The 23,958-nt window shown below is 44.3% G+C and overlaps 1 protein-coding gene across 3 annotated transcripts in view; it reads right to left on the reverse strand.

Annotated features, from left to right (window-relative positions):
• The window catches only part of HIPK2 (homeodomain interacting protein kinase 2), a 179,061-nt gene extending 160,190 nt beyond the window's left edge, over nucleotides 1-18,871 (reverse strand). For all 3 annotated transcript variants that reach the window (XM_069462040.1, XM_069462038.1, XM_069462037.1), the window contains exon 1: nucleotides 18,730-18,871. In XM_069462040.1, coding sequence (XP_069318141.1) covers nucleotides 18,730-18,748 — 19 coding nt within the window. In that variant the 5' untranslated portion in view covers nucleotides 18,749-18,871. The remainder of the gene's footprint in view (nucleotides 1-18,729) is intronic.
• Between the last annotated feature and the right edge of the window lie 5,087 nt (nucleotides 18,872-23,958).

Genomic DNA, 23,958 nt, shown 5'->3' on the forward strand with positions numbered 1-23,958 from the left:
TTTTTCTGGAATCAAGATATGCTGATTCTAAAGTTCACAGGGAAAAACAAACATGAACAATATCCAGGAAAACTCTGAAGACAGGAAGAACAATGAGAGAGAATTTGTCCTTTCAGATATTAAAAGATAATATAAATTTCAATATTAACAACACATCAAGCAATGGAAAAATACAGAGTCCAGAGATAGACCCCCAAACCTACAGGAATTTAATATATGATTAAGTAGATGTTATACTACTGTGGGAAAAATATAAACTTTTTCACAAATAGTATTGGGACAATTAAGTATTGGAAAAATATAAAGTTGTATCCAAATCTCAGAATATACCCTAGTACAAACATAAATGAACTAAGATGTAAACGGAAAAAATGAAATTATAAAAGTACCCAAAGGAACTTAAAAACATGACACAGGAAAAGTCTTTCAACTTTGACTCAAAATACAGAAGCCTTAAAAAAGGTAAATTTGGCTACATAAAATTAAAGAGAATTCTGAAGGGTAAAACACCACCATAAGTGAATCAAAACATATACGACCAACTGGAAAAAAATATTTGCAATGTATATCAAAGAGCTCTTAAAAATAAAGAAGAAAAAGACCAACAGTATAGTGGGAAAATGTGTAAAGTTCAAAAGACAGTTCACATAAAAATAAATATAAAATGACATTTAAATAAATAAAAATATGCTCAACCTCACTTATAATGAAAGAAATATAAAAGTATAACAAAATACCATTTCTTACCTACTAGCAAAAAATCCAAAAGTTTGACAACAGGTGGGCAACATTCTAGAGAAACAGGCCCTTTCGTGTATTGTTTGTGCTACTGAAATATGGTATAAACCCTGCAGGGGAAATTTGTCAATATCTTTAAAAATTACAGATGTATTCATCCTTTGACTGTATTATCCTACCTTTAGCATTCTATCCCACAGATGCACCTACACAAGTATGAAATGACACACATACAAGGTTATCTATTGCAGATGATTTGTACATAGCAGAAGACTAGATAGAATCCAAGATTATGTCATCGTTCCATAAACCACGGTACTTCAACAAAATGGAGTACTTTGTGCCAAAAAAAGACTGAAGATAATCTCTATGTGCTAATATAGAGTTCCAGAATATATTAAGAGAAAAAAGTTAAGACACAGAACAATATGTTGTATAGGGTATGTTACTTTTTGTACAAGAGAATAAGAACACACACATGTACACATGCACACACCTGAATCTATAATGAAACACTCAAAGGCTTAAGAAAGATACTAAAAAAAAAAAAAAAAAAAAACAGTTATCAGGGAACCAAGTACAAAGGGCAAGATTTCATTGTGTATACCTCTCTATATTGTTTATTTAATTAATTACTTTAACTTTCCAATATAAAGAAATGTAGAGAGAAAAATGTAACAATTTTTCATATATCCATCATCTAGCTTTAACATCTATGTAGTTTTGACCTTTCAGTCATGTAAATGCATTACCTATCTTAAAAAGCTCAACGCAAAACCAGGCATAGTGGCACATGCCTATAGTCCGACTATTCGGGATGCTGAGAGGGGAGGATCACTGAAGCCCAGGAGTTTGAGATCAGCCTGCCAGCCTCAGCAACATAGTGAGGCCCTATCTCAAAAAAATAAAATAAAATAAAATATAAAATATAAAATAAAATAAAAAACAAAGAAAGAAAGAAAAAGAAAAGGAAAAAAACTAAACTGAACTTGTCAACCTGAACTCTTAATTTTTAGCTCTGTTCACTGAAACACCCTAGAAATAAGTCACCTTTGTAGCAATAACCACTCCTGATGCCCAGATTGTGGTCTCTAATCCCATTGCCCAACATCATTGATACTATCATCCAACACCGCTGAAAAGTACACAATGAAACCTGGGACATTTCGTGACACGAAGCAAGAGAGCTTTTCAAGATTATGGAAGTCCTGTCAAAAGGTCACAGGAGCTAGCTGAAGGGTCCCACTGCCTAACGCTGTAACAGAAGATTAATGATTAAAGCATACCAAATCAATAAAAATCCATGAATGTAAAATGATAAAAAAGACAAAAAAAAATCTGTCATTATTTGAAATGGTTATTAAACAAGTCCTTACTTTAAAAATTAATAGTTAAAGGGAAAGTCTTAGCAAATCCTGCCTTTCCAGTTGGAATATATGTCAAGGTAACCAGACAGCCCCATGGATGAGCGAAAGCTCTACTTCACAGAAGAAATGAAAGAATTAGAAAAACAGTTCCCAAAACCTAAGGAACGTATAGACTCAGGCAAGAGTGATCACTTGGTGCTGAAACCATTAAGTAAATGGTCTGTATGTCAAAGTGATGCCACACAGATCACGTTCCGGTCTCAAGGGGAAGACTGTATTAATAACTGGATGATGGAGGGTTCAGGCCGACACAGCCCAAATCCAGGGGTCAAACTTAGCATCCCCAACAGTGAGTCCTTTCAGTAACAGACAGTAAAGTGCACAGAATCACCTCTGGTGTATCCTAGTCAAAAACAATGAACTTGAATCCTGCAAGCCTTTAGATATGGGCAATCAGGGAATGGAGAAATAAAATTAACCCCAACACATCTAAGAGCAGATGAGAGGTTTGACTGGCAAACAGTCCATTTATTCAATAAGAGACTGTGCTGGATTAAGAGACTAAAGGGAAGTTACAACCAGACACAGGGCATAGTCTTCAATTAGACACTGATTTCAATAAACCAGTTTCAGAGGACATTTGAGGGCCAAGTATTAAATGAGATTAACTTTACTGAAATACAAAGTTGGAAATTGTTAACAGAAAAAAACATTATAAGAGAGTAATATATCATTTTGGTAATAAATAAATAAATGGGGCTGGCACCTTGGCTTACGCCTATAATCCTAGCACTCTGGGAGGCCAAGGCAAGAGGATTATTTGAGGTCAGGAGTTCAAGAGACCAGCCTGAGCAAGAATAAGACCCTATTTCTACAAAAAAACAGAAAAATTAGCTAGGTGTGGTAGCATGCACCTATAGTCCCAGCTACTCGGGAAGGTGAGGCAGGAGGATGGCTTGAGCCCAGAAGTTTGAGGCTGCAGTGAGCTATGATGCCACTGCACTCCAGCCTGGGCAACAGAGCAAGACTCTGTCTGAAAAAAAAAAAAAAAAAAAGAATTTGCACATATCTATTTATAGAAAAAGACCTGAAAGATATAACAGCAGTAATCTCTGGAGAGAGAAAAAGAGAAAGCGTGTGAGAGTGTGTGCTTGGGGTGGGGGTGGGGGTTGCTTGCCTTTATTTTCTAATTTTCTATAATTAGAAAATGTTGCTATGCTAAATACATTTTAAAAAGTTAAATAAGGCTTTAATTTTTACCACTAATCTACAAAAGGCCATCTAAGAAATGATGTGTTATCTTTCTAAAACAGGCTAAGTGGCCTGTACATCAGTGGCATGCAGGATTCTTGGAATGACATAGAAACAGTCTCCAAACTGGAACTCTGCTGCTTAGATAATTCTCTGACAAATCAAATATTTCTTCCCCAGACAGTGGCAATACTATAGAAAAAAAAATTAATACCAGTTAAGGTCCGAGAAGGTGATGGTTTGAGAGAAGAAATGGGAGCAAAGTCAACTTTTAAGAGGGGTGCTGAAATGCCTCCTCAAACAACTTCACCCCCATTTCCCTGGTGAAAATGTTAGCAGCAAAGTTCTAAAAAGCTCTAGGGGCAAAGTGAGACCAGTAGGAATTAATACAGTACTCAAGGCCCAGGGAGAAAACTTGGGACCAGACACACCTGTTGGCAGAGTGTCTGTCTCAGAATCACTCTTTGACAATAAAGACACACATTCACACTCATGCACAAACTCACCTGTCTAGATGCCTTTTGTTTTTAATCATCACTGTCAATTTTAGAAGATATACTGTACACTCTAAAAGGGTGACAAGTTTCTCTATTGCAGCTTCACACAAAAATCCACAGGAACGAAACTATACTGTACAGTCAGCCACTGATTTAGCAAGTTCTAGGAAGTGTCTACAGTGTGTGTGATGACAACAGGGCAGAGAACACAGAAACAACCACACACACACACACACACACACACACACACGCTCCTATCTTCATGGAGCCTGTAGCATAATGGGGAGGCAGGTGGAAAATGAACGTATGCAATAAATGGGTACCCCAAAATTAAGTGTTATGAGGGAAAAGGAGAAGGTGCTCTGAGATCAGAAGAGGAGCATCTGATTTACCTGGAGGGTCAGGGAAGGCCGCTTGGAGGAAGTGACATTCAGAGTATGACCGTAGAGCGAGCAGGAGTTAGCCAGGCTGACCGGGCAGAAGTGCATACCAGGCAGGGAAGACTGCGCGAGAGGGCGCTGCAGCAGGCAACAGCTGGGAGCAGTCTCAGAATGGAGAGGGCCAGGATGGGGCAGAGAGGGGAAGACTGGCGTCGAAGGAGATCGGAGAAATTAGCAGGGGCCATGCTGTGACTCACGCTATTCGGGATTTGGGACTTCATTCTAAGTGTGATGGGAAGCAGTGGGACGTCTGAAGTAGGGGAGTGATAAGGTCTCATTTATACTTAATACCACTCTAGGAAATTAGCTGGAGAGGGTCAAGAATGGCCAGAGGGGGACATGCCAGGAGGCCAGTCCAGATGAGATGTTATGGTGCCTTAGACCAGGCTATAGGGATCCCAGCTACAGGCTGGGGGCCAAGTTCAGGCCAAACTTGCTTTTGTAAATAAGGTTTTACTGGAACACAGCCCCCCCCAACACTATTTATGCATTATCTACGCAACTTTCACTCTACAACTGCAGAGTTGAGTAGTTGCAGCAGAGACCAGAAGGTCTGTAAAGCCTAAAATATGTACTTTCTGGACCTTTACAGAAAAAGTTTGCCAACCCCCAGGCTAGCAATGGCAGTGGAGAAAGAAATGGATAGGCTCATGATGAACAGTCCACCTTCATTATTCCCCGATTCCGCATCTGTGATTCATGTACTCACTAAAATTTGTTTGTAATCCCAAAAGCAATACGCAGGCACTTTCAGTCATGACCGCGCAATCAAAGAGCAGCAAAAAAGCTGCGCTGCCCAATACACACGTTCCCAGCTGAGGCCCACCGCGGCCATGCTCTGCCTGTAAACAAGTACCCTTTACACAGTCTATTTAGTGCCACATTTTTTGCATTTTTGTTCTTTCTTGTTAGTGACTTCACTGTTTTAAATGGCCTCCAAGCATAGTGCTAAAGTGCTATTCAGAGCTCCTAAGCACAAGAAGGCTGTGATGTGCCTTAGGAGAAAATACGTGTTAGAGAAGCTCGTTCAGGCATGAGTTACAGTGCTACAGAGTTCGATGTTAATCAACAATATTCATTAAAATAAGGTGTCTTTAAACAGAATCACAAATAAAACATCATCACACCAACGTATGTAATGTTACACCAACATATATCATTACAACAATGAAACTGAAACCGTGTATTGATGAGTTGATGGATATATGTCCAGAGGTTCACAGAAACCTAACCCTGGCTCTCCCCTAGGAGTAATGATTCAGTATTCACTAATTCAGTGTTCCCAGCGTCTTTATAGAACACAACTATGGCAAATGATGAGAATGGCAATACTTGGGAAGCAAAAATCAGTAAAAATTGGTGATGGATTAAATGTGAAGCGAAACAAAGTCAAGGATGACTCCCAGGTTTCTGATGTGAACTACATGGGTGGAAAAAAAGGTGCCATTTATGGAAATAAAGAATTCTGGAACAGGAGTATATTTCAGGGGGTTGACCAAGGCTTTTTCTTTGGAAGTGTTAAGGTTGACATGCCTGTGAGACATCCAAATAGAGATGTCAAGTAGATTGTTGGCTTTATGACTTTAGGGCTCAAAGAAGTAGTTTAGGTAAAAATACAACTTTGGGAGTCACTAGCAATAGAGATAGTGTTGGAAGCCTGGGAATGGTATGTCACCCAAGGAGAGACGGAGAATGACAGCAGGGCCCAGGCCTGAGAGCAGCAAGGAACTCCGTTACTTCCTCAACAAACAGGTGGGTTAATTTAAACCTTTTTTTTTTTTTTGAGACTCTGTTGCCCAGACTAGAGTGCGGTGGTGTCCTCATAGCTCACTACAACTTTGTATTCCTAGGCTCAAGTGATCCTCCTGCCTCAGCCTCCTGAGTAGCTGAGACTACAGGCACATGCCACCACACTTGGCTAATTTTTCTATTTTTTGTAGAGATGGAGTTTTTCTGCATTGCTCAGGCTGTAAATCTTACCTAGGTGGTTTGATTTGTTTAATATAAAAGTATTTTGGGGAGGAAATTAATCTGGTGGAATATACCTAGAACCTGATAAATGTTCAAACCCCTTGACCTGGTAAATCTATCTACTCTGGAGAACCTAGCCTAAAATCCAGACAAAACTTATTGTTACATAGAATTATACTGAGGAATAATTCATGGTAGTAAAACCAGAAATAACCTTAACATTTGGGGAATGTTTACACTGACAGAACCAATAAAATTCTCCTCTGATTCCATCTATAGATTCTAATCTTAGAAATTTCAACCCCTCTAGAGTTTTAATAAATATTCACTTCGATTTCCTCCAATCTTTTATAAAAAGTGGATTATTTGCCTTTATCTACTAAAACGCAAGCTGCGTCAGGGCAGGGGGTTTATCCATTTTGTTCAATGCTATACACTCGGCCCCGACAATGGTGCCTAGAATACTGAAAGTGCTTAATAGAGTTTTGCTGAATTTCACATTTTAATCAGGTAGAATTTATGTTGCTGTAACGATGTGAGGTGATGATACCCATTGAGATTTTTCAGACTGCTGTCACCTTGTCCTGTTTCCATTTATCTAATCAACGTTCCTCTCCCTACTGCTTCCTGGCACCTCCTCTGTCATCTGTTAAACGCTCAGACAACAGGGCCTTAAATCTGGCTCACCCATTCTGCCCCTCAGATGGGTCTGTCAAATTTTGTGCCAAATTTGAAGCATAAGGTTTGTTCAAACACTGTGTAGAGCTAGCCACTTCACTGCCCTTATCTTCCAGGCCTGACTGTTTTACCTTATCATTCAAGAAAAGCAACAGAAGTCAGTTTCTCCAATTTTAAAACATTCAGATTTTGATTGAAACAAAGACCATTTATATTTGGAGAAGAACCAACATATTTACAAATTGCACCTTCTTATCTAGGAAGGGATGGGGAAGACGGTCCGTGGTGCAGCTCTATCACCTAGTGGTCAGGGGTTACGAGCTCCGGATGCAGACGGCCTGGGGTCCCGGCTCTGCGCTCAGGAGATGCCTGGCCTTCCCGTAGAACACAGTGGGCATAGAACCTACCTTGTAGCATTACCACAAGGATTCAATAAATTCAAAGGTGTAAGACCTCAGAGCAGAACTGGCAATAGCAAGTGCTCAGTAAGTATTAGCTCCTGTGATCATCTTTTCAGGACATTTTTTTCTTAGAGGTCTCAGTAAGATTATTCTACGATATCTATTTTGCTGCTCGGAGGGAGCTTGTGGCTTGGCCACTCTTTCCCATGCCCTCCGACACGCCAGCCACTGCGCTGAGTGCTTTCCACTCACTAACTCATTCAACCCTGGGTGACAAAGAGGAGGCAGGTGGACAGCAGAGCACCAGAGAACTTCATGTTTGGGATATTAACCCTCCATCACCTCTGGTGTGCTGGCCTCTTCTCCAAGGGGGTCCCAGACCCTTCTTACTGGAGTCAGTCTCGTAACCCTTGTTGTTGCTACCTGGACCACGCTGAGTCACTGCTGAGAAGCAGGGCCGCCTGCCAGTCAGGACGAGAGCACACTCTAGGGTCAGGGGGACTCAGGCTCAAGCCCTGGCTCTACCGATTTCTGGTCATGAGACTTTGGATACATTATTTAACACCTCTAAGCCTCAATTTCCTCTTCTGTAAATGGAGAAAATCATAGAGCTCTTAAATGTTAGTTAACAATAATATATTATTGTGAGAATGACATCTGCACATTCTATTCTGCAGCCCCAGGGCCGAACTGGATGAACTATACCGACTGGCTTGCTCTGGAAGAATGAGAGAAAGTAGCTCCTGCACTTACTGACCTGGCCCAGAAAAGATGGAAAGGCAGGAGGCTGGATCCGCACATGCCTCTGGCTTTTGGAAGTCGTGGACGCGAAAGGCAGCAGAGCTGCAAAATGATGGTAATGCCAGGTCTCTGACTCCGACACGTCCAAGAAAAGCTTTAACCAAAACACTACCGTCCGATTTCAAATAGTTACTGATTTTTTTTCATTCTGAATGCATTCCTCCAAAACAATGGTTCTCATTCCTCCAAATAATGATTTGAAATGCAAATTCTCAAGCCCCATCACAGACCTACTGAATTAGAAATTGTGGGGGTGAGGCCCTGTAATCCGTTTTGGGTTTTATTTTATCTTATTTTTTGAGACAGAGTCTTACTCTGTTGCCTGGGCTAGAGTGCTGTGGTGTCAGCCTAGCTCACAGCAACCTCAAACTTCTTGGCTCAAGTGATCCTCCTGCCTCAGCCTCCCGAGTAGCTGGGATTACAAGCATCCTGGCTAATTTTTTCTATTTTTAGTAGAGACAGGGTCTTGTTCTTGCTCAGGCTGGTCTCGAACTCCTGAGCTCAAGTGATCCTCCTGCCTCAACCTCCCAGAGTGCTAGGATTATAGGCATGAGCCACCACGCCCAGCCTCCAGCAATCTGTTTTAACAAGCCCTCCAGGTGACAGAAGGACAAAAGAGTTGGAGAATTGCTTCTCCCAAACAGTCCCCTACACAAATACAACCCAAAGAGAGTTCTGTGTGTGTCCCCTTAGACCCTCACACCTGCAAGTACAAGGCAAACATACCCGAGGAACATGAAGTCCAAAGACTAAATAAATAGGTAAGTAAAGGAGCCTGCTCTGCGGTAGACGGATGGGAAATGATAAGCAGGTGGGAACAGAGAGGAGAGAAGCCCTCAAGGCCGATGGTAGGAGAGGCCACGCATGTCAGTGGCTGACACCCACAGAGCAGAACAGCTGTCACATTTACTAGGTTCTCTGTCAGGTCTCCCTCGTGGGAGGACCACACTGGTTATTAAGGTAGCTTAGCAAGCAACAGTCCATTTCATCAACTCTGCTTCAGGAAGCAACCATACCTCTAAGACCGAGGTGGAGGAGGGAAACTAAGGGAGCAGAGGAGTCAGTGAAGCATCCACCAGCCAGGACGTGTACAAACAGGAAACATTTCAAGCTGCCTTTGTTGCCCATGTTCTTGAAGCAAGGCTGTCTCCTTTATCAGCACTGCCTTTAGGACAGGGCACCAAGGGCTCCAGCCCTGACCTCACACTGTGAAGGCCCAGCCACACACCCAGCACCCCCCCCCCACCCAGGGGAGAGGAGTCTTCAAGGCCAAGGGGCATGCCTACTCACAAGCTGAGCACACCCCCATGCCCCTCCACCTCCCTTGCAGACCAGGCTCCGGGTCCCTGGGGCCAACTGTCCAAAGGCCTCATGCCTGCTTCCAGGCCCGTCCCCAGGGCCTGTGCATACACACATAGGTCTGGCAGGTGGCCAAGAGGCAGCCCTAGGTCAAAGGGTGAACACACAGCTTAGACACACAAACCAGGAGTACACAGAGAATCAGGTGGGTGACAGGCATCCCCTAGTTTGGGTCTTATTAGTGTGAAAGCCCGCGTGTTCAAATACCTCCAGAGTTTACTCATCTGGACTGAAACACTCCCAAGGTGGACAAGGTAGGACGGGAGCAGCCCGAGACACGAAGTGCCCCAGCAGGGTCCTATTTGGAGTCAGAATGTCATGCCTGAAAATAGAGGCAAGTTTTAGGAGCTCAAGTTTTGACCATGTCAAAGGGAAAGAATGACTCTAAACTGTATTGGGAAATCAGTATTTAAAAAAAAAAAAAAAAAAACACCACGCTGCTTAATAGCTTAAAAGTGCTTTGAGGTTCTGTGAAACTCATCACAATTGTACTGGTTTCTCTCCTGTGATTTTCTGTTGTTGTTAATGAGTAGCTCACGGTGACAAGCTGCAAACTTTCTCAGGGAAACATCAGGAACAACTGAGGGCATTATGGCCTCACCGTTCCTTGGGAAAGAGGGAAACACCCCCTCCGGGATGAGCTCAGTGTGGCACCGAGGGCTGCAAGGGGACCCAGACCCAGAACTCAGTAGGTCCCTTACCCATCTGGGGAAAAGGGAAGTGGCCCTGACAACCTTGTAGGAACCATTCCACCTGGAGCTCTGCCTGGTACTTGGCATTCTGGAGTGTTCTGGGGCTTTGTGCACCCTGCCCTGGGGGAGAGGGGTGGGGAGAGCCACAGTTCTAGTCCGGCACACACACACCTGGCCTCTCCATGCAGCAGTGGGGTAGCCTTCTCATTGCTCTGGCCTCAGTTTCCTCATGTGTCAAAGGTTGAATACTAACGTGTCAAGACCCCACCAGGGTTATTCTATGACTCAATGAGATCCTGTGATACAGGAGTGGGCCTATAAAAAGAGATCGTTTAGAAAAACGGAATAAATACCATGGCACTGGCAATACCAGCAAGTCTCCCTGATCCTAGATCACTGCTGCCAGGTGTGAGGAGGAAGCAAAAATACTTATGGAACCCTGGGTCAGGCATGCGGACAAGTGCTCTGCACGTCTTCTATGCAACCCAACAGTGGTCCCACCCAACTCCACGATCTCACTGCCTTCCGCGACACCACACAGCCTCCCAGCGTGGCTCACCCCGGCTGCCTCATGCCTTCTGTTCTATCCAGGCCAGTAAAAATTACCTTGTTCAAGTATCATTTCGATTATATCAATACCCTTCTCCACATCATAAAATGTCTCTTGAACTAGAACCCCTTTTAAGCCCTTTAACAACTGATCCCAAACACTTACCATTCTCATCTGTGCTTACCACTCCAGCCAAGCAAAAATTACTTTGCAAATGAATTCTATTATGTACTCTGCTTATTCACCTTGTTAAGCCAACACAAGGGCTTTGTTTCTGTTGTCTCTTTATATGGGAATACCTCCTTTATCCGACATCCTTGGAAATAAGCTGCTCTGCAAAATTGATCTACATAAGTTAATTTCCCTCTCTACCAGAAACTTAACCCTTTAAGCAGCCTTAAATCCTTTTTGCAGTAAGTCATGGTATAATCCAATGAAAGAGTTTCTTTATTTTAACCATTTACCAACAGAAACATTCCTGTGATAGAGAACCTCCCTGTCTCGGTTAACAGAACACAACGAACGTGGATTAATCTTTTCCTGACAGTGCAGGTCACACTTAATGAATAACAGTAATCACCCTGTGCCATAGCTGCAGAGAAAGGTAAGTGGTCCAGCGGACAAAGCTGATTGCACGTGTGCATTCTCCCCTGCATGCTCTTTCTCCCTGTCACGCGTCCTCTTGACATTTCCTTTCCTCCAGGAGTCCCTGTTATCAGCTTGGATTCTGGAGAGCGGAAGCAGTGACACAGAACTTGGGAGCGTATAACTTGCTATCTTTCTACACAATTCCAAGAACGTACGTGCTAGTTTTTGTCAGAGCCCTATAAATTCTTCACTAGATTAAAAAAAAAGAACTTATTTCCACAACCATCAACAAGCCAGAGTTTTCCAAATTTCCTTACGTATTCCAGGCATGAGTAACAAATACACTAAAATTTGCTTCTTTAACGCTATGAAACTAGAAGTTCTATATTGTATAGATCAGCATGATGGATCACTGTTTTTAGGATAAACCCTTGGAAAAATCATCTTATACTGTGAATAATGATTCCATAGGTTGAATCAATAAGGGAATACTAGTATGGAGGAAAATGGTAAAAATACACAAACAAACCTTTATTCATCAGGATGCAAATCTGCAACTATTTGGAGTCAGAAGTGCTTTTCCATTCAACGTTATGAAAGGTTCTACAGTGATCTTTTACTGTGGATGAACAGAACTACCTGGGGAAAAATGCCCTTGTCTGATCATATATTAAATTGCATTCTTTTTGTGACAAAGGTTTTTTTAAAGTCTACAGCATTAGCACGTGCAGAAGAGTTGATCCATCTTAATTCTGCTTAAACACAGTGGCATTTAATTAATCAGAACCTACTAAGGCAAAAGTAGTTAGGCAAGAATTGCTAAAACAGAACACTTTCAAAAACAGTACTGATCTGTTCAATGCTGTGTTCAGAAATAAGTGGCTGTAAAACCACAAAATTATTTTGCAGTTTTAAAGGTTTGCTGCCTTTTTTTGAATTGGCAATGATTTTACCAGCTTGCTTTCCAAAGGCAAAGTCATCCATCAGAAAATACACAAGTTTCAATGATATTGTCCATCACGTCTTTTGCCTTTTCCAGTGGCTTTAGATCAAAGAGAGGGAGGAATACCCTCTGAAAGCCTGACTTGTAACCACTCTCATAAACACCTGGCTCGCTCATGTTAGAGAACCAGGTAAAACAGGTATGGCTTTAGCTGACTCAGAATCTATAAAGAATTTGACAAACTGTCCTTTCTAAACCTGGATGAACTGATATTACACTGAATCATCAAGATTCTCCTGTGTGTTCTCTCTTCTTTCTAGTGTAGTTCAAGTTTTTTATACTTAGGGCCTCTGCATTCTGGTTGTCAGATTTGCAGGAGACATGTACGTAAGATTCTATCGAGTTGGAAGTAGAGGGGTAAAACTCAACGTGATCAATAGTCAAGCAGAAGGTGGCTTTGCTGGGGTGAGGAATGCCAGACATGAGCACAAGAGAAAGAAAGACTCAGGGCCAAGGTGAATGCAAGCTAAACATGAGTCACCAGTCCAGGCTGCTGTAAAGTAAGCTAGAACTTAGATATATTAAAAGGAACAGTCAACTCAACAAATATTTATGAAGCGCCTACTAGGTTTAAGGAACTGCACAGCTATTGTGGGGGATACAAAGATGAATCAGATATGGTCCTTGCCCTCCAGGGGTTCACAGTGATGCAAGAACCCTGAAGTCGTTTTGCTTGTATATGCGGTACTAATGGGAACATTATTAAAGAGCTGCATTCAGTTTTGATCACCATCATTTTTTTTTAATGGGGAGAAACTAGAGAGAGTTCAGAGGAGAAAGAGGAGATGCTTTCAGGGACACAAAACAGTCTCTGTGAGGAAAAAGCTACAGAGACCCAGTTATTATCTTTAAGTATATGAAAGGTTTTAGAGAAAGGAACTGAGTACAAGAAAACAAATTTGAATGACAGCCAGTGAGACTTCAGCCAGGCCCAGGGATTTCTTGACAATCAGGTTAATAGAATGCTGGAATTGGTCACTGAGGGAGTTCCTAGTGCCCTTTCCTGAGGAAAAAAAAAAATTTTTTTTAATGAAGTGACAATTTCAAGTCACAGATATTCACCTTCCTGAAGGCAGAGGGGCGAACTATATCGCTGCCAAGGTCTTCCGCTGCTCTGGGGCTCTGTGTTTCTGAGGGCTGGGCCAGGCTTTCTTCTTCCACAATTCTCTGAATGATTTGCTCTAGGTAAGTAGCCACTGCATGCTACCGAGTGATTACCCGAACTACATCCACACCAAGTACCCCACAACTTCCTGGAATGCAAGATCCAGCCAAGCAGTAAAACCAGGAATCAATTCTCCAACAGCCAGGTATGGGGGCAAGGGTCCATCCACGATAGAGTCTAGAACACTAAATACTGAAAACAGAAAGTCTCTGAGTGGCATGAGCAAATTAGAAACATATTTGCATTGGCAAGGATATAAAATTTAAGTAATGAAAGAGGAAGACAGAACTTTCTGCAAATTAGAGATGGTAATATCTAAGGAAATTTCTAAGGAAATCTATAATGAGTATATTCTACACTCAGAAACACTTTTTTGAGCCCAAATAAAGAAAATATTTTAAGATAAAATAGGGAAATGGGGTGTTCCCTTTACACCTTAGGAAGACATAAGCATGTAAGAAGCAAGAACTGCCACTTGGGAAAAAGAAAAGAAGAAGAAGAAACCATTCATCTTGGGGCAGACCCATGGGCAAGTGAGTCCACGTTTAAATGTTCTGACTTTGGCTTCCCACACTCCCTGAACTCCCAGAGGACAGGGACCCAGACTTTGTCATTTTTATAAACCCAGAGCCTGCCACAGGGGTTGGCACAAAGCAGATCTTACAAAAATGTTTGCTGAATGAATGCATTAAAGAGATGCCCTAGTCTGTAAAGTGGGGGACAAGTGAGTTCATGTGGGTAGAGGTTGCAGACGCACACAGCACAAAGCAAATATGGTCTGAGTCATGATTATCATCATGACCCTCAGGCATCTCGGTTTCTTTTAGAGGAAAAATAAAGATCTTCCCATACTCCAGGTTTTCAATCTTCTTTTTTTGCCCCAACAGGGTATTGCCATATGAAATGGAACTATTGCAAGTTTTGAGCCTTTCAAGTTCACACCCTATTGGTGGTTACATAAAGTCTGCTGGTATTATTCTGAATCCTGTCTTTGATACCAACCCAAAGTCCTTGAATTGACACCATAAGACAACCAGAAAGCACTGGCAAATTATGGGTTCAGAGAACAATAAAATTTGCTCACCTATCAAACCCTCCTTATTATCATTATGTGCCATACAAACCTCAAAGGTGCTTCCCCAAGATGGGTCTCTATGGGAGGAAGGAAGAGAGAAATGAAGAAACATAAAACATAAAATATGAAAAGTATGAGCAGATATAACTTGCAAATTTTCTTTTGTAGCAAAATGATGTTTAATGCATGATAAGGCAGAGCCTGGCTTGTGGCTGAGTGGGAGCCTCCCCTCTAAGGAAGGCCTTGGTGAGCAACCTCTGGGCGCTCCCTCACCAGCCCACTGCTTCCTTTGGGAATAGCTCTAGGTTAAGGGCACAGGTTATCTTCCACACTTTAGGGATACTCTCCAAGAGGCACAGCTGCAGCCCCTGAAACTCTGTCCTAGCAGTTTGTTTCCACATTTTTAAAGCAGCACAGAAAGTGCCACTATAGAAGAGAAACTCCCTACCTGAAACCAGCACAAGCTCAGTGGCCATAAAGAATCTGGAAAGGTCACAGAGGGGGTTAAAAAAAAAAAAAAAAAAAAAAGGTTATTTCTTCTGTAACTATAGGGGGTTTATTGTGATGGTGCCCAAACTGGAAAAGGAATAGCAGGAGATTAATAATTGAAATGTTGCTATTATTGGTTTTCTAAACTATTTGTGGGTTATTCTTTCCCTGGAGTCATGATGCCTGTAAGCAGCTCAGAAGATAGAGGGATTTAACACACACTGAGAAAGTGCCTACTACAGCCATGGACTTTACATATGCTAGTTTCTAATGGAGCTCTCACCCAATCCCATCAGGCTAAAAAGAAGCTAAAAGAAGTTAAGTCACAGGCCCAAAGTCATAGGGCTAAATTCAAACTCCAGTTTCTGTGATTCAAGTACATATCACACTGTCTAGAATCAAGGATAAAATTAAGGAGCTTTGATTTACTGTAACTCAAATGTGGTGAGAAGGAAAACAATATTTATACCTACTCATTTTAAAAATATGAAACATAAACACAGGGAAAGATATTTTAGAACATGTATCATTAAATTCTTTTAACAGATGATGATTTGGAATCTCATTTCTGGTAAGCATCTTGGTAGACAGGTGTCTTCAGGTTCATCTGATGATGGGTTTCAGCATGACAGCTTTTGGAATTCTGACTGTGAAGTGTTCCTTGATATAAGCCAATTTCACATCTCAGGTAGAGTAAAACATAAATAACCTGGAATTTAGGTTTGTCTAATTCAGAAACCACGGCAATATAGACCTTTGTGGTTGGCCTTTGCACCGCATATTGAAAAAGCCTTGCTAAGCAAGTTGGCGTAAATACAACTGCAAGGCAAATGTTTAACCTTCTAAAAAAACAAAAAACTTTTTAAAAGAAGTTCAGTACCAAGCCACTGAAAGCTAACATGTTATTTATAAATCTATCCTTAAAGCAAACCCTAGAAGACTGATTATACTTTGCCACCCATTAATTTGTATTATCAAATATATCTTGTTTTAAAAACAATATTTCTGTCTAAATCTCTGGCAGTTCAGAACGATCCACTAATGCGTTAGGGCCTTCACCCAGTCCACCCCATTAAAACAATTCATGAAAGGCCCCATGTGTCATTATACTTCTCCTGAGAAGAATAATGTTCAATTTTTAGGAGCTCAAAACCCATGAGAAATCCCTCTTCCTGGAGAATGCACAGGAAAAGCCGTGCTCATTTAGGATGCTCACAGGGGGTCCATGTATTCTGCTTGGGACATGGTAAGAATCAAGTTCACTGAACCCAGCAGATGTCATCAAGGAGAGAAAAAGGAGGTCACTGGAGTCTTGGAACACTCCTGACAGTGAGGGAATGTGAGTCCTGGCAGTAGAATCCTTGATTCTGGAGGTCACCAGTCTGTTTTAGAGCATGCCCAACGGTCTCTTTCTGAAAGACCCAGGCCTGGGCTTTTGGCAGAGTGATGCTGCGCTGGGTGAGGCTGGGTGAGGAGGAAGATTAGGAAAAGAATTTTAAAGATGCACAGAGACACTCCCTCAGAATAAAAGGGTACAAGGCACAGGAATAATTAAGAGGGTACACAGACAAGATTGAGGGAAACCCAGGGTTGAAAGAGGTGACCAGGTAGGTCACCCAGGACAGGAAAGGAAGGCTGGCAAATAGAAACAGTGAGCTCATGAGACCTTTGAGATCCATGATTATTCTTAAACCATAAGACCTTATGCACCTGCAGTCCTTTATCTGGCGTAATGCACCGCATGAACAATGTAGTAAGCACAGGAGTGCCAAGTCTTAGCCTCCGGGGCATGGCCTACATTCCATACGGATTTAGAATGAAAGGAACAGGAGGAGAACAGCACAGTTCCCAAAATGGCTTTCCACAAAGTTGACAAAATACATCCCAACTCACATACCCAGCCCCTAGTAACAGGGAAACCAGCCGTTTACTATAGTTCTGAATTCAATGCCAAGTTCCTTCTCTAATGCTCACCGGGAGTATCCAGCAGAGGGAGTCTCAAGGAGGTACTTAATAAAGAGAAAATTGTTTCATTTTAACACTCTAGACAGTGGGAGCATTGACTGTAGCCCCCTCCCATAGACACAGATGAACAATGAATGCCCGACATGGGTTCTCCTGCATGTTCACATATCCACCGGCATGTTCTATTCTGCCTGGTGGAGTGATCAGAAATTTCGTTTTGTTTTGTCGAATGGTTAAATGGACCTTGTGTTCTTCAGAATCAAAGAGGAAAGCCCCTAGAATAACATCTCTCTGTTGCCTTCTAAACAGCCCCTTTGTTTCTAAGAGAGCCTGAAAAAAAAAAAAATATTTACAGTCCATAGGTTATTTACAGCCTCGTTATCCAGGGCCTGACTGGTAACTTTATTCCATCCAGAAACCTAATTCATTTGGAGCCCTGGAACTAATAACAGATTTTCTTTTCAGATAAGTTTTTTTTTTTTTTTAATCAGCCTCTCATAACAGAGATAAAACTATTAATGCGTTCCCTGTCTCCCTCGCCACAACTGTTCTCGGGATCTATAGAAGGCTTGCAATCTCCTCTCGCCGCCCCTCCTCTCTGCTCACACAGACCCTTTGCCCTCTCGTTTGCTATTTCATCCACAGAATATCTGAACAAAACCGAAAGAAAGCCAGATGGACCTACACTAAAAGTATGTAAAGGCTGCTATTTAAAATGATTTCATGAGAGAAACATGTTCACGATGAAATGACTGAAAAATTAGGCACACTTTGGTTCAAAATTCCTCCTACTACATGCACACAAAAACACATCGAAGTGTAAAAACTTAGTTGATTCTGGTTTGATTTCTGGCTGGAAGCTGACAGAACTGACTGAAGAGAAACGAAACAGTGTGCAAGGCAAATATGCTTTTGCCTTCCGTTCTTTTCTTTCTTCCTAAAGACAGGCAAATTGGAAAAATAACCCAACGTCAGGTGGAGGCGTACGATACAGGTTGACCCAGACTGACCCAGAAAAAAACGTCCTCACCGCCCCCCGACTCGAAAACCCAAACTACATTTTCCCTTGCGCACGCTAATGCGGGGAGATCTTAGCCTATTTCATTGTTCTGCCTGGGTCTGAAATGGACTTTTCATCTCTACCCCCTCTCACCACCGAGCCCCCTACATTCCGATTCGACAGCCCCCCAAAATCGGAGGCTCTCGTAGAATAAAGGAGTGTGGGGTGGGAGTGGAGAGGGCTGGAAAGGGGAGCTGGGAGGACAGAGAAGTAGAAAGGAGATAATCCTAAGGTAATGTGGGGGGGCACGAAAGCTAAACCGCATCACCTTTATTCATCACAAATAAATAAAAAGCACAGTCACGGATCTGTCCTTTCCCAGGCGCCCCCCCGCTTTTCTTTGGGCAGCAGCCCACCCTCGCACACACCCCCTCCTCGCCCCCCCCACCCCCAGCCTCCGTTTCTCCACCCTGGAAATAGGATCCTGTTAAATGCCGGATCCCGGTCATTTTCTGGGCAGGGGAGGGGGCGCGGGGAGGGGTCGGGAGCCCCCTCGAGCCCGGGGCGGGGGCCGCAGGCCGGGCGCCGGGGGCGCGGGCCGGGGGCTGCCCGGCGAGGGGCCGCGGGCAGAACAAAGCTGCGGGGGCCGCAGCGGCCGGGCCCGGGCGGGCGGGACCGGCGGGGCCGGGCGCCCCTTACCTTCGTACACGGGGGCCATCGGGGCCGGGGTGTCCGCGGTTCATGGCAACGGAGAAGGGAACGCGGCGCGCGAGCTCGGCCCCCCCAGCCTCAGTCGGAATCTGCCATCTTGAGCCTGTGTCTCCGCTCTCGGCGCAGCCGAGGCCGCCAGCGCCCGCATCACCGCCTCACTTGGCCGGCGCCGGGGGAGGGGGCCGGGCGCGCCGCCGCCGCCGCCGCCGCCGCCGCCGCCGCCGCGGCCCGGGCCCTGCGCGGGGGGCTCGGGCGCCGGGCGCCGGGCGGGCGGAGCGGCCGAGGCCGAGGGCCGGGCGGCCGCGGCCCCGAGCGTGTCCGCGGTGGGGCGGGAGCCGGGGAGCGCGCGGCCAGGCCGGCGGAGCTCAGCTCAGCATGGCTGTGCGGGGGGCTCCGGCAAAAGTTGCTCGGGAGGAGGAGGAGGGGCGGGGGCGGGGCGCGGGGGCCGGGCGGGCGAGCCGGGAAGAGCCACAGGGAGTCCGCGCGCAATCGAGCGCCGATGGCACGGATGCGAGGCGGGGAAGGCCGAGCCGCAGGGCAGAGCGGGGCGCGGGCCGGCGGCCGGAGGGGACCGCGCGCGGTCGGGGTGTCCCGGGGCCGCGGCGGGCTGCGGCGGGGCGGGCCGAGGGCAGGTCCGGGGGAGCCCGAGGGGTCGCTCCTGGCCAGGTGAGCGCGCGGCTCAACCCGAAGCCCGAGACCCGGTCCGCAGAGGTGGCGACCAGAACTTTGTGTGTGTGTGACTCTGTGTGACTGTGTGTGTGACTATGTGTGTGAGTGTGTGCGCGCGCGCGTGCCGGGGCGGGGAGGGGACTCGGCTGGGAAGAGAGCACCGGCTGGCAAAGTGTGTCGCCCATCTCGCACCCGGTTGGCGCTCGCCGAGATGGGAGTGGAATGAATGAAGGAAGGAAGGAAGGAGTGGGCGCACGCCCTCCACCAAGGGGGGCTGAGTGAGTGGAGGAGCTTCGGGAATCTATGAGGTCACAGACACTGAAGCCATTCCCTGCACGCCCGAGAAATGCAGCCCCTGGGCTGGCCGCTGAAATCCGGCCCGAGTCTAATGTCCACGCCGTCCTGATCGTGGCCTCCCGCGTCTACACTGTTCTGAGGGGCCCTCCTCCATCTCTGGGATAAGGGGCTTCTTGTTCCCTGCCTTTCTCAGCACTCTCTCCGATCGGGGCTTCAGCTAACCCTTCTCCCACACCCTCCTCAGCCCAGAGCCCTCTCTGGGTTCGCTTCTCCAACTTCCTCCTGGATGTTAGAATAGGATGCCTGCCATCTCCTCCAACTTCAGAAGACTTGTTGAGTCTCCTCTTAGGCGGTGTTTTTTAAAATTGTGGGTCATGACACGTTAACAGAACATAGAATAAATGCGAACAGTGGTTCGCAACCAGCTTTTTAAAAGAATGAAATGGAATTGCATAGAAAATATTAGAGTCCATTGCCCTTAGTAAGGGCAACCATTGTCTCATAAGCCTTTTTGTTTCAGTTATATATACTGGGCAAGTGTACCAGACCATGATGGAAATTGTATTTCCTACTGTGAATCACAGGTCAAAAAAAGTTTAAAAGCTGTCTTTTTAGGGTGTAAAATAATGATCTCTAACACCGTATGACTTTCTTAAAAACAACCCCATTGTTTTCTCACTAATTCTTATCTTTCCTAATCTCCATACCTCACCCCCACCCTCTCTTTCACCCACAAAAAGGCAAGCTCTTTCACATACTTATTTGGTTTTGTTAGTGGCACATCATTGCCCCTTCATCTCAGGAGAATCTTGGACTCTGCCATCTTTCTTGCCCCCATATTCAATGCTACACTTCCCACTGATTCTCTTAGTCTAATGTCATTCACATTTGCAGAATCCTATACTATCATTGCTAACAGGGACCTCAGAGATCATCTGGGCCAGCCCTGTCCTTTTAGAAGTGAAAAAATGAGGCCCAGAGAAGTAAAGTGTATTGCTCAATGTCACATAGCACTGACTCTCAGGATCAGGTCTCTTGGCTCCCACTCTGGTGTTATTTGCTTCACACCTGTCATTTATCCTTTCCTTTCTACCCTGCCTGCAATCCTTGTCTGGTCTCCCCAGCTTTAGCCTTCTCCCAGTTCACCCTGAGTACTGCCATGTTCATAACACATGGTTCTGACCACTCTCCTGCTTAACGTCTTTGAAGGACTCAACCTCTGCAGGTAGGGCTGAGTTTCCTAGCTCCTTGGCTTTTAATCAAGGCAGGCAGGTCCTGACTTAGTTTTCCAAGGACATGAGTTCAGCAAGTCACTGCCTCTCTGGCCAGACTGGTTTACCCATAGTCCTCTGCCAGCCTTGTCCATCTGTGCCTCTGTGTCTTTGTCCAAGCTATCACTTTCCCACCAGGGGTGCTTTCTCTGTCTTCTCTCTTTAACCAGTTACTACCTGTGCCTGCCTCATTTCCTTCATAAAACAGCCTGAGATAGCTTTAGAGTAAGACAGACTTAGGTTGAAATCCCAGCTCTTCCACTTAGCTGTGTGAACTTGGTCAAATTGCTTAACCTCTCCGAGCCTCAAGTTCTCTATCTTGATTATAAGGAGAATAATAATAGTAATTGTAATGTTCTCCCCTTGCACCTGTAAGTCTCTAGTGTAGCCTTTATATACAAGTATGAAACTGCCTATTGTCTCTCTGTTCCTTTCCAGCATTGGCCAGTAGAACTTTCTGCAATGATGGCAACACAGCCACTTGTGGCTGTTAAGCACATGAAAAGTAACTAGTGTGGCTGAGGATCTGAATTTTTAGTTTTAATTAATTTTAAATTTAATAGCCACATGTGGCTAGTAGCTACCATATTGGACAGTGCATTTCTGGCGTACAAGCTCCATGAAGGCAGAGACCAAGTTTTTCTTGCTTGGCATTGTGTCCTCGGTAACTACACACTGCCTGGCACCTGGCAAGTACTGCACGTATGTTTGTAGAATGGGTGATAGCTGCAATTTGTTGCACGCCCCCTTGTGTCAAGCACAACACTAAGAACTTGATAAAAGTCATTTCATATAGTCCTCACCACAGCCCCTAATGTGGGGTTAGATTAGAAGGAGAGTTAGTACAGAGTGCTGGCACATAGTAGGGTTCAATAAAAGTGGTTGTTAGTATTCTGAACACCTCCCTGTGACCAGCTCCCCTGATTTTTATCTCTTCTTCCCCCAGGCTTACAGAACATTTCCTGCCTGTTGCGTACTCTGTGTTGTCCCATGACACACCCCCACCCTAGATGGCAGACTCTTGCCTTCTGTGTAGTACCCTGTCCCCATAACTGGGTTGGGAGCTCCTTGGAGCAAGGTCCATGGCACACGTGTTTGAATGTACCTTGACTCAGCACTGATTAGTGTACAATGATTGCCTCTAACCCCACCCCAGCTACAAGTCTAGCTATGAGTGACTCCAGGCAGCCTCACCCTCTGGAGTACTCCCCACAAAAGGTGAATTGTAGTGAAGATTGCGTGTGTAAACTGGGAACATTCTGAGGGTGGTCTCCTTCCATAAGAATGGAACCATCTTGGGCAAGGAAATAGAGTCCGTGAGAGGGGAATAAGATGGAGCCACACAGATAGATCCAAAGCTGTACCTGTGGGATGATGCAAAACGTCAGTAAAAACCTGCAGTTGAGCTAGCATACTTGATGTCACACAGATGGAAAGATATTACTGAAGTGAATTTAGATTTTTCTTTCATGAATTGGCAACCTGAGTATACAAATTGTCTCCTTTCCCTCCAGGGACTGCATTCAGTTAGGGGCAAGGTATACACCTAACAGCAGAACGCCACTGAAGGAGGGCGTGGGAGCGGGAGGACAGAAGATCTGAAGACCCGAGGATCACCAGCACTGGAAGGATGGGAAGAGGAAGAGAACTCCCCAGGGAGGAGAGGGCAGAGAAGTGGGAGGACAGCCAGGATAGCAGGATACCCCAACATCCCCGGGGTGGTCAGCAGTGCCATGCATTACTGAGAAGGCACATGAGATAAAGACGGAAAGGCATGCATTGGATTTAGCAACAAGAGTGACACTAGCAACTTTGATGAGAGTAATTAGGCGGGAAATGTATGGTTCTTAAATTCCTCCTGGAAGAATGTTTAGTGTTTTGATAGGAGGCGATGGGAACAGGATGGGGAGGGTTAGACAGGAGTCAGAAGAGGGCACTAGAGAGCACTCCACAGAGAAGGCATGTCAGCCACTGGGCTGCAACAATGAGAGGGGTCCAGGAGCTGTCCCATTTAGCTGGAGATAGTATACCTTGTAACTTATTTATTTAATAAGAACATTAGCACTTAGTGTTCTAAGAAGTTTGCAAATATTAACTTGTTTAGTAAACCAGAATTTTTGGAGTACATGGAACTCTAGCTTGCCAAAATACCATTGAACTTCAGGGTAGTTTGAGAAACAATAACAAAAGCAAGAAAACTGAAAAGGATTTATTGACCATACACAAGTTACCCCTTCTTAATTTGCCTTTCTACAAAAGTTATACCTTTCTCAGGAGATAGTAGGGTAAATATGGGGAGCTTTGACCTTGTTTCAAGTTCATTTTGCTTATAGGACAAGTAACAAAGGATCTTCTCTTCATTTATATCTATAGTTGTGAAAATGTACAATATCAGAATATCTTCAAGGCCACAATATGGGGATACTCTTATTTTTCAGGCATATATATTTAGGTGTGTATGTCTTGTTATTACTCTCAAGGTGTTCATAGCACGATGTCTCTGCAGGTTGTATCTTACCCTGACTTGGTGTATGTTGCTCTCATTTTCCTGACAGCTCCTTATTTTCTGTGTCTGAGCCTGTGGTCTGTCTCTCCAGGACGTGTCTTGGGGGAGGTAGTTCAGTGTCTCAAGTTCTGTTTTTTGCGATCATGCCTCTCTTTTGGTCTCTTGCTCTGTCTCATTTTTCTCTTTCTTTCTGACAATGTGTCTATTTTCTTTTTCTATCTTTCTATCTTTTCCACACATTCTTTATTTCTTCTCCCTCTCCTTTCTTCTCTTACAATTCTGTTTCCTAACAAGTTATAATATAGACCTATTTTTGTTTTGGGTAATCTTCTGAAATTACTTTGTATTCCTGCTTTAAACCTTTGATTGGCTTTTGATGATACATTTTGTAATAGAGTGGTGTTTAATAACTACAGGACTCTTTAACTGAAAGCTTCAGTGACAAGATATTACACTCACAGAGAATTTGAAAGA

Source organism: Eulemur rufifrons, chromosome 29 (assembly GCF_041146395.1).
Source record: "Eulemur rufifrons isolate Redbay chromosome 29, OSU_ERuf_1, whole genome shotgun sequence".
Classification (NCBI taxonomy): domain Eukaryota; kingdom Metazoa; phylum Chordata; class Mammalia; order Primates; family Lemuridae; genus Eulemur; species Eulemur rufifrons.